Source organism: Telmatherina bonti (genome assembly GCF_933228915.1).
Source record: "Telmatherina bonti genome assembly, chromosome: 24".
NCBI classification, from domain to species: domain Eukaryota; kingdom Metazoa; phylum Chordata; class Actinopteri; order Atheriniformes; family Telmatherinidae; genus Telmatherina; species Telmatherina bonti.
Genome location: NC_136633.1, coordinates 6,141,106 through 6,154,458, shown reverse-complemented (window position 1 = coordinate 6,154,458; position 13,353 = coordinate 6,141,106). Strand labels below are relative to the sequence as shown.

The 13,353-nt window shown below is 42.5% G+C and overlaps 1 protein-coding gene across 1 annotated transcript in view; it reads left to right on the top strand.

Moving 5' to 3' along the window:
* The window catches only part of LOC306773914 (BCL-6 corepressor-like), an 87,020-nt gene that overhangs the window by 55,419 nt on the left and 18,248 nt on the right, over positions 1–13,353 (top strand). Inside the window, exon 13 of the mRNA XM_079263857.1 lies at positions 10,992–11,150. Coding sequence (XP_079119983.1) covers positions 10,992–11,150 — 159 coding nt within the window. The remainder of the gene's footprint in view (positions 1–10,991; positions 11,151–13,353) is intronic.

Sequence of the window (13,353 nt, the reverse complement as noted above, 5' to 3'; positions counted from 1 at the left end):
AAACCTTGCCCCCATCAAACCAGTGACCTTCTTGCTGTGACCACTAGTGACTAGACCACTAGAGATAAATAGAAAGTTAGGCATGAAAGCTACCGAATAAAAATGTGTCTTAAATAAGGTCTTAAAGCAGTCGAGATTCTTTTCTGATTGAACGCTGATGGGAAGTTGGAATCATTGTTAATTCTAAAAAAATCTTTTTAAAAAAAATCTGTAAAACCTTAATAAGGCCAAGTCAGCAAGTCTGAGTTCAAACACCCACCAGAATGAACCTGGAAGACCTGGAAAACCAAAACAAGCCTGGATCACGAAACCTACAAAAACAGGGTGAGAAACAGTCACAGTTGAGACAAAACAAGATGGCTCTACTGAGTCTAAAAACCTACAACAACCACTATGACTTGGGACTAAACCTGTAGCAAACTACATGGACAGCATGGTGATAGAAGGAACACTAGTGATATGAGACACTCCGACAAGTCCCTGTGAGTTTCTTTGAGATGTAGCAGCCTACACTGAGATTCTTTTGATGCCACCAAGAGCAGGAATCCATCGTGCATATAATGAAAATGTACATCCACCAGGAAAGTCAGTTCTTTGTGCATAGATCACTTGGTTTCAGGGATCTTTTGTACCTTGAATCCATAGTTCCTTTTGTCCGATTCAAGAAAACTTGGCCGAATCAGAAAGTCCTTGTCAAGAACAAGCAGCAATAACTCCCAGACCAGGACTGCAAATAAGTAACAGAATTTTGTTCTTGTTAAACAACAAGAATAAAGTTCCCTGTTCTTGGGGAGTGTATAACAGTCGAAACTCAAAACCAGGAATACATACTCAGGAAGAAGCAGACACAGAGTAATGACAACAATGTCAGAAATTTGGACATGGAGAGTAAAGCAATCACAGTGCACTATGGATGTCCCCCCGCAGCCTCAGCCTATTGCAGCAGGACTAAAGGATTGGATTAGGGTCACCAAGCCAAGCCAGACCTGACTAGAAGATTTATTGGGAAGGAAAGTTTGAAGATGATCTGAAGTTATTGAGGAGGTCTGCTTTCTGAAGCTGGTCTGGGATCTGGTTCCACAGAGAGGGTCTGACTTTAGGTTTTCCTACCATTCTACTTTTAGAAGAAGCACCAGTAAATTTGCAGTCTGAAAAACAGTCCACTGACCGAACAAACAAGAATGCAAGTAGTTTAAAACGTTCACAGAACTGATATAAATCCAAGTCAAATTGTCCAAAAGGCTTAAATAAGTCTGAACAACCTCAAAACAAATGTAAGATCATAGGATACATAATGTATGTATATGTCTTCCATGTTCTACATCCAGCCAAATGGAACCTGGTAGATCTTAACAAACCACCCGCTCAGCAAAAATCCCAGTTGTTTTATTAAGCATTTGGCCCCTGAAGAAGGCTTTTCATTTTGTAAGTCTTGGAGGGACCTTTGCAACCACGCTGTCTTAATTACTGCCTACTCCGAGTAAGGTACACCTGAAGCGGTCATTGCACAGGCCTAGAACCTGAAAAAGCTGCTGAAAACATGTCTCACTGGATGATTGGAGGAACATGTTCCCCATGAGCTGCAGCTAATCATCATCGGTAGAAGTAATGTCAGGGCTCAGGGCAGACACGTTTTGTATACTTACATCATGAATCCCAGTCTGCAACTTGAAAAAATACTTCTTGAATTATGTTTTGGGAAAGAAAAGTACCTAATTTTTGTTTGGAGCTTTTTGGCCTTGGTTGAGTAGCATGCCCTTCTTTCCAAGTGCATGCTGCATACCACATTCCATGTGAAAACAGTTGAAACTCCACAGACATCTTAGATTACCAACTCCACATCTATTGGGCCAATGGACTCCAGGTTTTACATGTTTCCTTTCTGGAACAAACCTAATTGAAATGGGACTTCAAATACTGCTTGTTCGGAGTAGTGCAAATGCTGATTTGCACTCCGGTGCGGACCAAAGAAGGGAACTCTGGAGCTCTGCAAACTGGGGGTCTTTGTTCACTTGAAAGTGAATCCAGAAATGGTTTGCTCATAAAGTAAAAGCAAAGGGACCATCCAGTGAGCTAGTCAAAGGGGATCTAGGATGTCTTGTAGCGCAAAAGGCTGCCTCTTGTGTTGCTCATACTGAAGAAATTTTGGTGAAAATCAGGCTTCAACACTGAAGTAAAAACAGGCCAGTGCCCACATAAACTTGGTGTTGCTCCATCATTTACTGGTAGAGAACGTAATCCCTGAAAGAAAACAACTTCAGTTTTTGGACCTGGCTGACTGACGAGCCTGGTTTTCTGCTTCCTCCAACTTTTCTCATTCATTCATTCATTCATTGTCTTACCTGAGTAATCCAATTCATCATCACAGGGAAGCCGGAGCCTATCCCAGCAGTCTTTGGGTGAAAGGCATGGACAGCTCGCCAGTCCATCACAGGGCCACACAGAGACAAACAACCACTCACACTCACTCCTAGGGGCAATTTAGAGTACCCAATTAACCTAACATGCAAGTCTATGGACAATGGGAGGAAGCTGGAGTACCTGGAGAGAACCCATGCATACATGGGGAGAACATGCAAACTCCACACAGAAAGGCCACTTTTTAAACCTCACCCCAGCCAAGGATTGAACCAGTGACCTTCTTGGTGTGAAGCCACAGTGCTAACCACCCTGCCACTGTGCACCAGCTTTTCTCTTGGTCAGTAAATTTTTAGTGGAATATTGCCCCTAGTGAGACGTTGTTGTAACTGCATAATAATGTTCAGGCGGTTGTACTGTCCAATCAAACCAAAGCAAAGAAATTTTCATGGTTCCCCTTCCAGCCAACCAACGACAACAAAAATACCCTGGTGGGAATGTACCTTGCATCAAAAAGGCAGAAAGTCCCAATCAGGTTTAGTCCATTAGACCAGTACAAGTCCTGTTCCCTGAAAAACGATGGTCCACACACTCACAACAACACTTAATATCACCAAGATCCAGAGTTCAAGTTCAAAGTCCATGAGACGACATGTCAACAAGTCCGGCTAAAACCCCCGGGACGAGTTCAAACTGTTGAAAATCCCTGGAAAACCAGAACAGTCCAGGCGAAAAATACTGACAAAAAAGGTACGTCCCATCGTCATGACAACAGGACAGGTTTATCTTTGTTTGTCCTCTGTCTTCTACATCTGATAATCGCTGCAATTATTGTCGTGATTGGAGCTCGCAGTGGAAACTCAGCGGGGAAATGTGTGTGTGTTTTACCATCCGTTCGCGTGTGTAATTCAATTCAGTTCAGATTAAAATGAAGGAGAGAGCGAGGAAAAGAGGAAGGGATGGAGTGATTGAAGGTTATGGAGGAAGAGTAATATTCTCCGGGTGTACTGGATGTGTGTGTGTGTGGTGTAGGATTGTGTCGTTTTGACAGCTGCTGCACCGGAGATTTCCTCAGGGCAGCGAGGACGCACACACACCAAACACGCTGAAACACACTCCTCCCTCGACCCTCCCCCCCCCTCTTCCTCCTCCTCGTTTGAGTGTGCTGCGCTAGCAAACACACACACACACACACACACACACACCTCCCGGGCAAAGCTCACATCCTGTTTGCTGATGCGTGGCAGCGAGCGGCTTCGTTTGACAGACGCCTGCACACACACTTTACACACACACAAACACATTAGCCCGCACACGCTGTCTGGCTGCTGAGTGGTGGAGACTGTTGCCGTAGCGTCAGTAGCTTGGCGACACAGCTTTATCCGTCTCCACCTGCTTCTGAAGAGCCACACAAAGAAATACTCTGTTCGTGCAGAAATTTTAAAATATGAAGTAGAATATTATGAATTCTTCATGAATCTGACAGGTGTCTGGTTCCTCTCTACCTTATAGCCGTTGAGCAAGGCACGGCTACAGCCCAGAGCTTTGATTATAAGCGTCTCATGAGGCTGCAGAGCACGGCAATCATTTACTTCCACCAGTGTCTGTCAAATAGTAATTAACCCTGATGTCAAAATAATTAACTCTTAAACTCTGTCTCACAGCTGGAGTTGCTGTGTACCGGTCCAGTTGGAGGTATTTTGGTGGTGGTGGTGCCGGTTTTCTAACTTTGGTTTCTCAGTTTTCCTCAACAAACTAAACAAGTTTCAGCCAGGTGTTCGAGCCAGATCTCAGTGATCTTCCAGTTCTCTTGTCTTTGGACCCAACCAGATACCATTTGAGACTTGCAAAGGCCACAAATTGAAATGCGTCGGGGCGTAGCGATGACCTAATACATAACAAAACCACGTTTCAACAGATGTAACTACATCAGTTCAGATAAGACGTCATAACCTGGCCGATGGCCTGATTCTGATTAAATTTGTTCAGATGGTGCAAATGTGAATCATGTTTGCAATTATTTAACTACAAAATTCGTAATAAAGTTTTTGTAACACAGTACTAGGCCCGGTTGTTAACATTGCTACGACAACAGTGAATTGTCTCTCTCTACAGAGACTCGAGCTGCGTTTTTCACCAAACAAAAGCAATATTTCTGCCTTATTTGCAATTTGCCGGTGTTTCCATTGAACGGTGTTCAGTGCAAAAACTGGAATTCTTGTAAAACCTCGTAAGCCAGACGAGAATTTATGAGAGCCACGTAGCGTTATTTCAGGATTTTGGCTCAGTGTTTCAAAGCCCATTTCCCACATTTCCCATTTTAAATAATTATAAAACTCAGTACTTCATATTGTTCACCCCATCCTTACCGGAAGTGAACATGACCCCACACTTATATCTGGGGATGCGTAAATGCAACAAAAGCATCTCACTTTTATGATAGTCTTCCATATCAAAACATCTGAAAAACCACCTCAGGAGAGCGTAAAAACTTTTTACTGATATTTGAGAGTTTTTTCTAAATGTAGGCGTTTCCATTACAGTATTTTTATTGCAATAGTTTGTTTTTGCGAAATTCTAAGGGTAATGGAAACGACTAAGAAGCAGACACAAATGCTAAGAATTCAGTTGATTCCCTGCTCAGTGAACTCATATGACAAACAATCTCCATTCAAAAACAATAAGTAGTACTTCTTGAACCACGAGTGAGCGAGTTGTCTGCTGAACACAAACATGTCATTCATTTTAATTTGTTCTTTTTATAAAGAGTTTTAATGGTAGATTAAAAAGACCCCTCATATCCTAACTTAAGAGTCAAATATGAATGGAAATGAAAGAAGTTGGGGTGGGTACCCTGCGCTCGGAGGTAATTTGAGAGAAAAGGCCTGTTGCAATGATGGTCACATTAGGTGACAAAAGAGAAAAATGTCTGTTTCTTATGTGCAATTTATACATGTAGAGGTCAAACTGTATGTAAAAAACAATTGCAAAATATTCAGAATAATTTTTAGAAAACCATAATAGAAACAGCATTTTAAACTAAAAGTTGTCTTTTCTGACCAGTTTGAACTTTAAACAAAGTTTCAAGATACAAGAGCCCTGATTTCTATACCTAAAAAGTTCACCCATCTTGTAATCACCATTTATTTCTTCAGGAGAAATGTCACAGTTTCTGTGATTTTTATTGACACTGCGTGTTGCTTGCACAAACCATAGGGCACTTCTCCTGATCGAGCTGCACATTCTGATGTATGTTTTGTACAAGTTTTCTCTAAACTACTTAACGAGTTAGGCCAAAAAATGTGAATAGCAAAAGGACTACAAGCAATGGCATTACGTCTACCTTAATGCCTTCAGCATTTGCGGCCATAATTCATTTGTTTATTTTCTTAACCGCTTAGTCCAATTAAGGGCAATCACAGACACCCATAATTATTTTTTATAAGTGTAGAAAACAGATTGTCTTCATTTAGGAGAAAAATTTAAAACAAGAAGCAACTTTAAATTGCATAGTATCACATCACTATGTTTAAATAAATCTTCCTGAATCATGTTGGAGCCAATGTTTCCAGATAAATTGTCCTTTAAGAGAGCAATAAGCACTCCTACAAGCAAGTAGTAATAAAACTCCAGTGCCGGTCTTATTACATTTTAGATTACTTTAAGAAGTAGTAATGCTATTATCTGAATTGTGGTGCTCATCAATCTGGATCAAGAACACATACAGACGTGGACAAGATTGTTGGTACCCTTTGGTCAATGACAGAAAAACTCACGATGGTCACAGAAATAACTTAAATGTGACAAAAGTAATAATAACTAAAAATTCTATGAAAAAATAACCAATAAAAGTCAGAAAGTCTTTTGAGCCAAGCTTCAACAGAATTATATTAAAAAATATATAAACTCATGAAACAGGCTTGTACAAAGATGATGGTATCCCCAGAAAAGACTGAAAATAATGTTACCAAAAGGACATGCTAGTCTCAGGAAGTTAGAAAGAAAATTGTAGACAAGCATGTAGAAGGTAAAGACTATAATAGCATCTCCAAGCAGCTTGATGGTCCCGTGACTACAGCTGAACATTCATTCATTCATTTTCCTAACCACTCAATCCAATGAAGGGTCGCGGGCAAGCTGGAGCCTATCCCAGCAGTCTTTGGGCACAAGGCAGGATACACCCTGGACAGCTTGCCAGTCCATTGCAGGGCCACACAACCACTCACACCTAGGGGCAATTCAGAGTACCCAATTAACCTAACATGCATGTCTTTGGATGGTGGGAGAAAGCCAGAATACTTGGAGAGAACTTGCAAACTCCACACAGAAAGGCGACTGACCGAACCTTGCCCCAGCGACCAGCGACCTTCTTGCTGTGAGACCACAGTGCTAACCACCATGCCACTGACAGCTGTTACTCATAAATCTAAGGTCAATGGGACTGTAGCCAAACTCCCTGGATGTGGCCACAGGAGGAAAATTGATGACAAATCAAAGAGATGGATAATAGGAATGGTGACGAAAGAGCCCCGAAAGACATCTAAAGAGAATAAAGGTGAACTTCAAGCTGAAGGAATATCAGTGTCAGATCGCACCATCCATTGTTGTTTGAGCCAAAGTGGACTTACTGGGAGATGACTGAGGAGGACACCATTATTATTACTACATTATTATTATTACTATTAACAGCCACAACAGCTCTATGTTCACAGAGGGAAAAATGAAGCATATGAAGAAAAGAAGACTGTCCCTACTGTGAAACATGGAGGACGCTGTTATGTTCTGGAGCTGCTGGTCTTGAATCTACAAGTACAAAGAAATTTCAAGACTGTCAAGGGATTCTGGGGAGAAATGTGCTGCCAGTGTCAGAAAACGTGGTCTCAGTCGCAGGTCATGGGTCTTGCAACATGACAATGACCCAAAACACAGCTAAAATCACCAAGAATGACCAAGAGGAAAACATTGGACTATTCTAGAGTGGCCTCTATGAGTTCTGACCTGAATCCTACTGAGCATCTTTGGAAGGAGCTAAAACATGGCGTCTGGAAACCTTCAAACCTGAGACAACTGGAGCAGTTTGCTCATGAAGAGTGTATCAAACTACTTGCAAAGAGCTGCAGAAGTCTCATTGTCAGTTACAGGAAACGGTGATTGCCTCATAAGGTTGTGTAACAAAAGTTAAGGGCGCCATGTGAGTTTTTCTTTCATTGTCTACAGGGTACCATCAATTTTGTCCACATTTGTACACAGATCTGTTTCCTGAATCTGTTTCCAAATACCTCTGTGCTGTTTGATGAAAACAGTAGTATGAAACAAGAACATAAAGACATAAAGAACATGATCCTTAAAACTAAACTTAACTTGTTCTTCTCAAGTTAAGTCTCAATATGAGAAGGAAGTACATTTACACTTTTTCTCAAAGACACCAGAGTCTGAAACACAAGCACAAAGTCATGGAGCAAATCAGAGTTGGCTTATGCAAAATACCTGAATCTGAAAACTCCAGAGCTTCATTAAATTCATCATTCCCAAATGGAAAAAAGATATCACACCTGCCTGAAGTGGACTGTCCACCAATGTTCACAGGAAGAGTGGCAAAAAGACACGGCATTCAGAAATGTCAAACAAACTACTTGTGGAAGACCTACTGAAGATCTGGAAAAAGGTCCTCTGGTTAGAGGATGTCAGGAAAACCCTGGATCAAACTCTGCACCTCTCAACAGCATCCCCACATTAAGTCATGGTAACGGCAGCATCACCCTGTGGGACTGTTTTTCATCAGCATGGACTGGAAAAAACTTGAACATTTCTGAATAAATGAGTAATTTCTGAGGGATGAGGGAATTTCTTGTGGAGAACCTGTTTAAGACTTCCACAAATTTCAGACTGGAGTGGAGGTTCACCTTGCAGTTGGCTAAATACCCTCAACATACTGCTAAATCAACACTCATCTGGTGTAGCAACAGCCTGCTAATGGCCTTGTCAAATTTCTATCTTAGAATCTGTGGTAGGACTTAAAGGAGAACACCAGGGAAACACATCCAACCTGATCAGTTTTTCAAGAATGGACAAAAATCCCAGAGGCTGGACGTGCCAAGTTCATAGACATTCCCTGAGAGACTGTAGTTGTTTTGGTGTTTTGTTGGTTCTGTAAATCACTGGATACATTTCCCCCAGAAATATCCATGTAATTCCAGAAATGGGAACTATGCCAAGGTTCATGGTAGATGAGCCAAGCCAGTAATCCACATGGAAAACTGGCTTTTATTTGTTCTTAAGGCAGGTACACACTACAAAATAATCTGGCCGATTTGTGTCCGCATCTCCTCCTTACGATCAAATCCAGCAAAGGTCCGATTGTCGGATGTTTACGAACAACATGGTGTCTGATCTTCCTGTGGTGGGGGGTGGGTTAGGAGTGATTTTTTCTAGTCCAATCTGATAGCAAGGTCTTGAAAGGAGAGAACGTAAATAATGAAGATGTTTAATGTTTGCAACCAGGAATGCTGTAGTGTGTGGTGTTTTGAGAGAAACCATAACGTGAAATTAAATAATCGCTGGTAGTTTGTAATGACTGCCAGAACTTTACTAAATGTTTTTGACTTGCTATCGCTAGTGCTAGGCAAATATTGTTGTGCAATTGAAATGCAATTAATCAAGATGAATTAATTACAAAGCCTGTAATTAACTCAGAGGTTGCCAGGCATTGTTGCAGCAGAGAGCCCGGTGTGTTTTGGAGCATTTTGGCTCATCTGTCGGGACTGGGGAATGTGATGCGCCGATTTTGCTCGATGTGTGCATGCGTTGGGGTGTCTTCAGGGTAACACTTGGAGTGCGTTCACAACATGTTTCAGGTTGCACACTCGGGGGGGCGCATGTCAGAGGTGATTTGACGTGCGCCCGACAAAATTGGCTTTCCATATAGATATCGAAAAACTGCATAAGACATCAAGACGTCTTCGGCAGCCAATGAGTGGATTACATTTTCTTAATCAAGTTTCACCCCTAATATATATATATATATATATATATATATATATATATATATATATATATATATATATATATATATATATATATATATATATATATATATGTGTGTACATAACAAGTGCTAAATGTCTGTTATTTATTATAATTTTCAGAGGGTACTTTGTTTTCCTATTTGTTGGAAAATGTAGGTAAAAAAAACTGTCGGACTTTCTTTGGCATGATGTCAGATTGCCAGTCTTTCATTATGTCACACTAAAGATGCTTGTTCTGCGATCCGACAACCTATCATCGGGCAGTGAAAAGTGAACGTTTGTCTGCAACGAATCTGTCATGTAAAAATCAGTCTCATATCTTGTAGTGTGATCCAGGCATTATCTGCTCCAATGCAGCTGATTTATTTGTTTTTCGGTAGCAGGTTGGCAGTAGCCTGGCACGCCAGACTGCTCTATATATTCTATACAGAGCGACTCAGTCTGGAGTCCCTCCTCTTCACAGATTGGCATCGATCTTAAACAAACCGGCCACTCAGATTGGTTGATCTGAGGAGACTCTTGCCTTGCGTCACCACGTATTCTTCAAAACATTCAAGATGGCGCATGGATGTAGCGGGAGTTTGTTTCTTCTACGATTTCTACGATTAGGTTCAAAAGCAACAGCCAGTTGCCAATAACGCCATGTAGCCTCAGGTTTTTACAGCAAAAACGACACAGGTCATTTATGTCTTCTGTACTCCATGCCATGTTTATTTTCTTCTGTTGCGTTCGCTCTGCTGAACACTTCTGGATATTGTAGGCTGCCGCTTTACTGACGTCACGTCCGCCATTTTTCTGATTGGTTTAGTCCACGCTTGTTTGTCCCGCCCTGAAAATCCTTTGATGCGAGTGAGTCCCTAGACTCTACGCTGGTACAGCGAGAGAGTCTGGCTTCCCAGGCTAGGTCAGCAGCCCTGACGATGGTCGATATCTGCAACTTCACCACCAGGTGTCAGTGATGTTTACGCAGCGTTTTGTTGGTTTTTTTTTAAATAAGTTTTTAAAAAATGTCAAAACTAATCTGCAGCCCAGATGACTAGGTCCAAATCCACGGGCAAAACCTGAGTTGAGCAGAGCTGAAACCAGTCAAAACGCTATATGGAACCAGTCCAGGAATCAGCGCTGAAGGAGAACCTAATAGCGCCGTCAATAAAACCGTGTGAATCTGTCGTCCTGAGAGGCAGCAAAACACATGAAAGGTAACGACGCGGAGAGGGAGCAGCCAGCAGGATGGATGAGAGATTCCCAATTTGTTCCTGCTTTCCTGTTTTACTTTTAGATGAAGCAGCATCACCCCTCCTCCTCCTCCACCTCCTGAGCTTTCTGTCATCAGCCTCGGGCTTCATGCACACACAGGAAACACACAAAAACAGAGTTGTGTTAGCAGAGGTGGTGACAGCGCTATTTTCGACTGAGCCAGGAGAAAAGTGTGTGTTTGTCAGCTGGTGTGTGTGTTTAAGACCAGAACCGTGACAGTGATAGATGCAGGAGCAGAGCCGCAGCCTGGTCTTCTGTTTAATTGTTCTGAGGGTAATAAAACAGATCCTCAAGCACACGCTAATGGTGTTAAACACATCTTTTTCTCTCCCCACTCACACACACACACAGGTCTTGCCATCGGCCCAGCCTGGCTCACCCGGCCGTCGGCCTCCATCTCCGCTCAGCACACACGCCACTCGGCCCGCGCCCCCGGAGATGCGTCGACTCATTGTGAACAAAAACGCCGGAGAGACGCTGCTGCAGCGCGCCGCCCGGCTGGGATACGAGGTAACGAGATGCATCCGCACATTTTCATCTCGTTAACATGTTGAATGTGGGAAAAATCATGTTTTAAAACAGAAATATGACATTGTGTTCTGAAATGTGGAACAACATTTCATTATGCGAAAGTCTTCATTTGCTCAAGTTTTGGACATGTGAAGGCTTTTTTCCTCTTAAATATAATATTTTCAAGAACCTAAATGGAGTTTTGTTATTTTGGAGCTCTAAATGTGTTTCTGAAGCTCAACTCTTACTTACTTCACAACCAATCCCAGCAGAGTGTTGCTCCATCAGAGGCAGTTAAGGACCAACCAGTGGTGTGCAGGTTCTGTTCATGGAGGACTATTACTGTTCTTTACATTGTTGGTCTTATAGGTCCAAAATATTCACTCCAGTTCAGATTTATTTGTACAGCGTTGATTCACAACAAAGTCAACTAAAACAGTCCAATGTGATCCATTTCAGTGTGGTCTGATTATAATCCATCCATCCATCCATCGGTCCGTCCATACATCTGTCCATCCATCCATCCATCCATCCATCCATCCATACATCCATCCATCCATCCATCCATACATCCGTCCATACATCCGTCCATCCATCCATCCATACATCCGTCCATACATCCATACATCCATTCATCCATACATCCATCCGTCCATGTCTCCATCCAACCATCCATCCATCACTTCATCCATCTAACCATCCATCTGTCCGTTCATCCATCCATCCATCTGTCCGTCCATCACTTCATCATCCATTCATTCGTCCTTCCATCCATCCATCAATCCATCCATCCATCCATCCATCCATCTATACATCAATCACTTCATCCATTTATCCATCCATCCATCCATCCATCATTCCATCCATCCATCCACCCATCCATCCATCCATCCATCCATCCATACATCCGTCCAAACATCCATCCATCCATACATCTGTCCGTCCATACATCCATTCATCCATCCGTCCATGTCTCCATCCAACCATCCATCCATCACTTCATCCATCTAACCATCCATCCATCCATCTGTCCGTTCATCCATCCATCCATCTGTCCGTCCATCACTTCATCATCCATTCATTCGTCCTTCCATCCATCCATCAATCCATCCATCCATCCATCCACCCATCCATCCATCCGCCTGTCCATCCATCCATCCATCATGCCATCCATCCATCCATCCATCCATCATTCCATCCATCCATCCATCTATCCATTTTTAACCACTAACTGAAGGACAGGTTTTCAGTAACGGCAAGTCAGGCACAAAGAACAGAGGCCCAGACTTTCCCTCCATTTCTGGCCACTCCTTCCAGCTCTTCTGGGGGAGTCCGGAGGCCTTCCTTCACCAGCCGAGAGACATAGTCTATCCAGTGTGTCCTGTCTTCCCCAGGGCCTCTTCCCAGTACAATGTGATCATCACCAGGGAGTCATCCTAATCAGATGACTGAGCCACTTTGTCTGGCTCCTCTACACATAGAGAAACAGTAGCTCTGCTCTGAGCCCATCCTGGATAGCCGAGCTTCTCACCCTGTTGCTGAACACTCAAGAGGGAACTAATTTCAGCCACTTTTATCTTCTAGCTTATTCCTTTGGTCACTACCCACAGCTGGTGAGCAGTAAACAGAGAGCTTTGTCTTTTGGTCCATGTCCTTCTTCACTTACAACATGCAAATGTGGAGTCTGCATCACTGTGGACACTGCACTGGTCTGTCTGTCCATTTCCTACTACATCCTTCCCCTACTCATGCACAAGACCCTGAGATATATGAACTTCTCCACTTGTGGAGAATTAATGACACAGAGAGGACACACTACCCATTTCTGACTTAGATCTATGGTGTTCGATTTGGAAATGCAGATTCTTAACCCACATAGTTCCCATGTGAGTTGAAGATCATGGCCTGATGAAACAAACCACATGTCTGCAAAAAGCAGAGACCCAATCCTGAGTCCACCGAATCGAACTCCTCGACGCCTCAGCTACACTCCTGTGCATTCGCTAAGTGAACAGCATCGTCTGCATAGAAACAAATCTCCGCTGAGTTAAAGTAAGCAGCTACTGACCTTTTTGGTCGACTACTAACCTTCTCAGATATGTTTTTGTGATCACAATGTTGCAGCGTGTCTCAGAATTTGTTAGGGTTTTGTTTTAATTAATTCACATATTTTATTTCAGTTTGTTTTTTAGCCGTAAAAAAA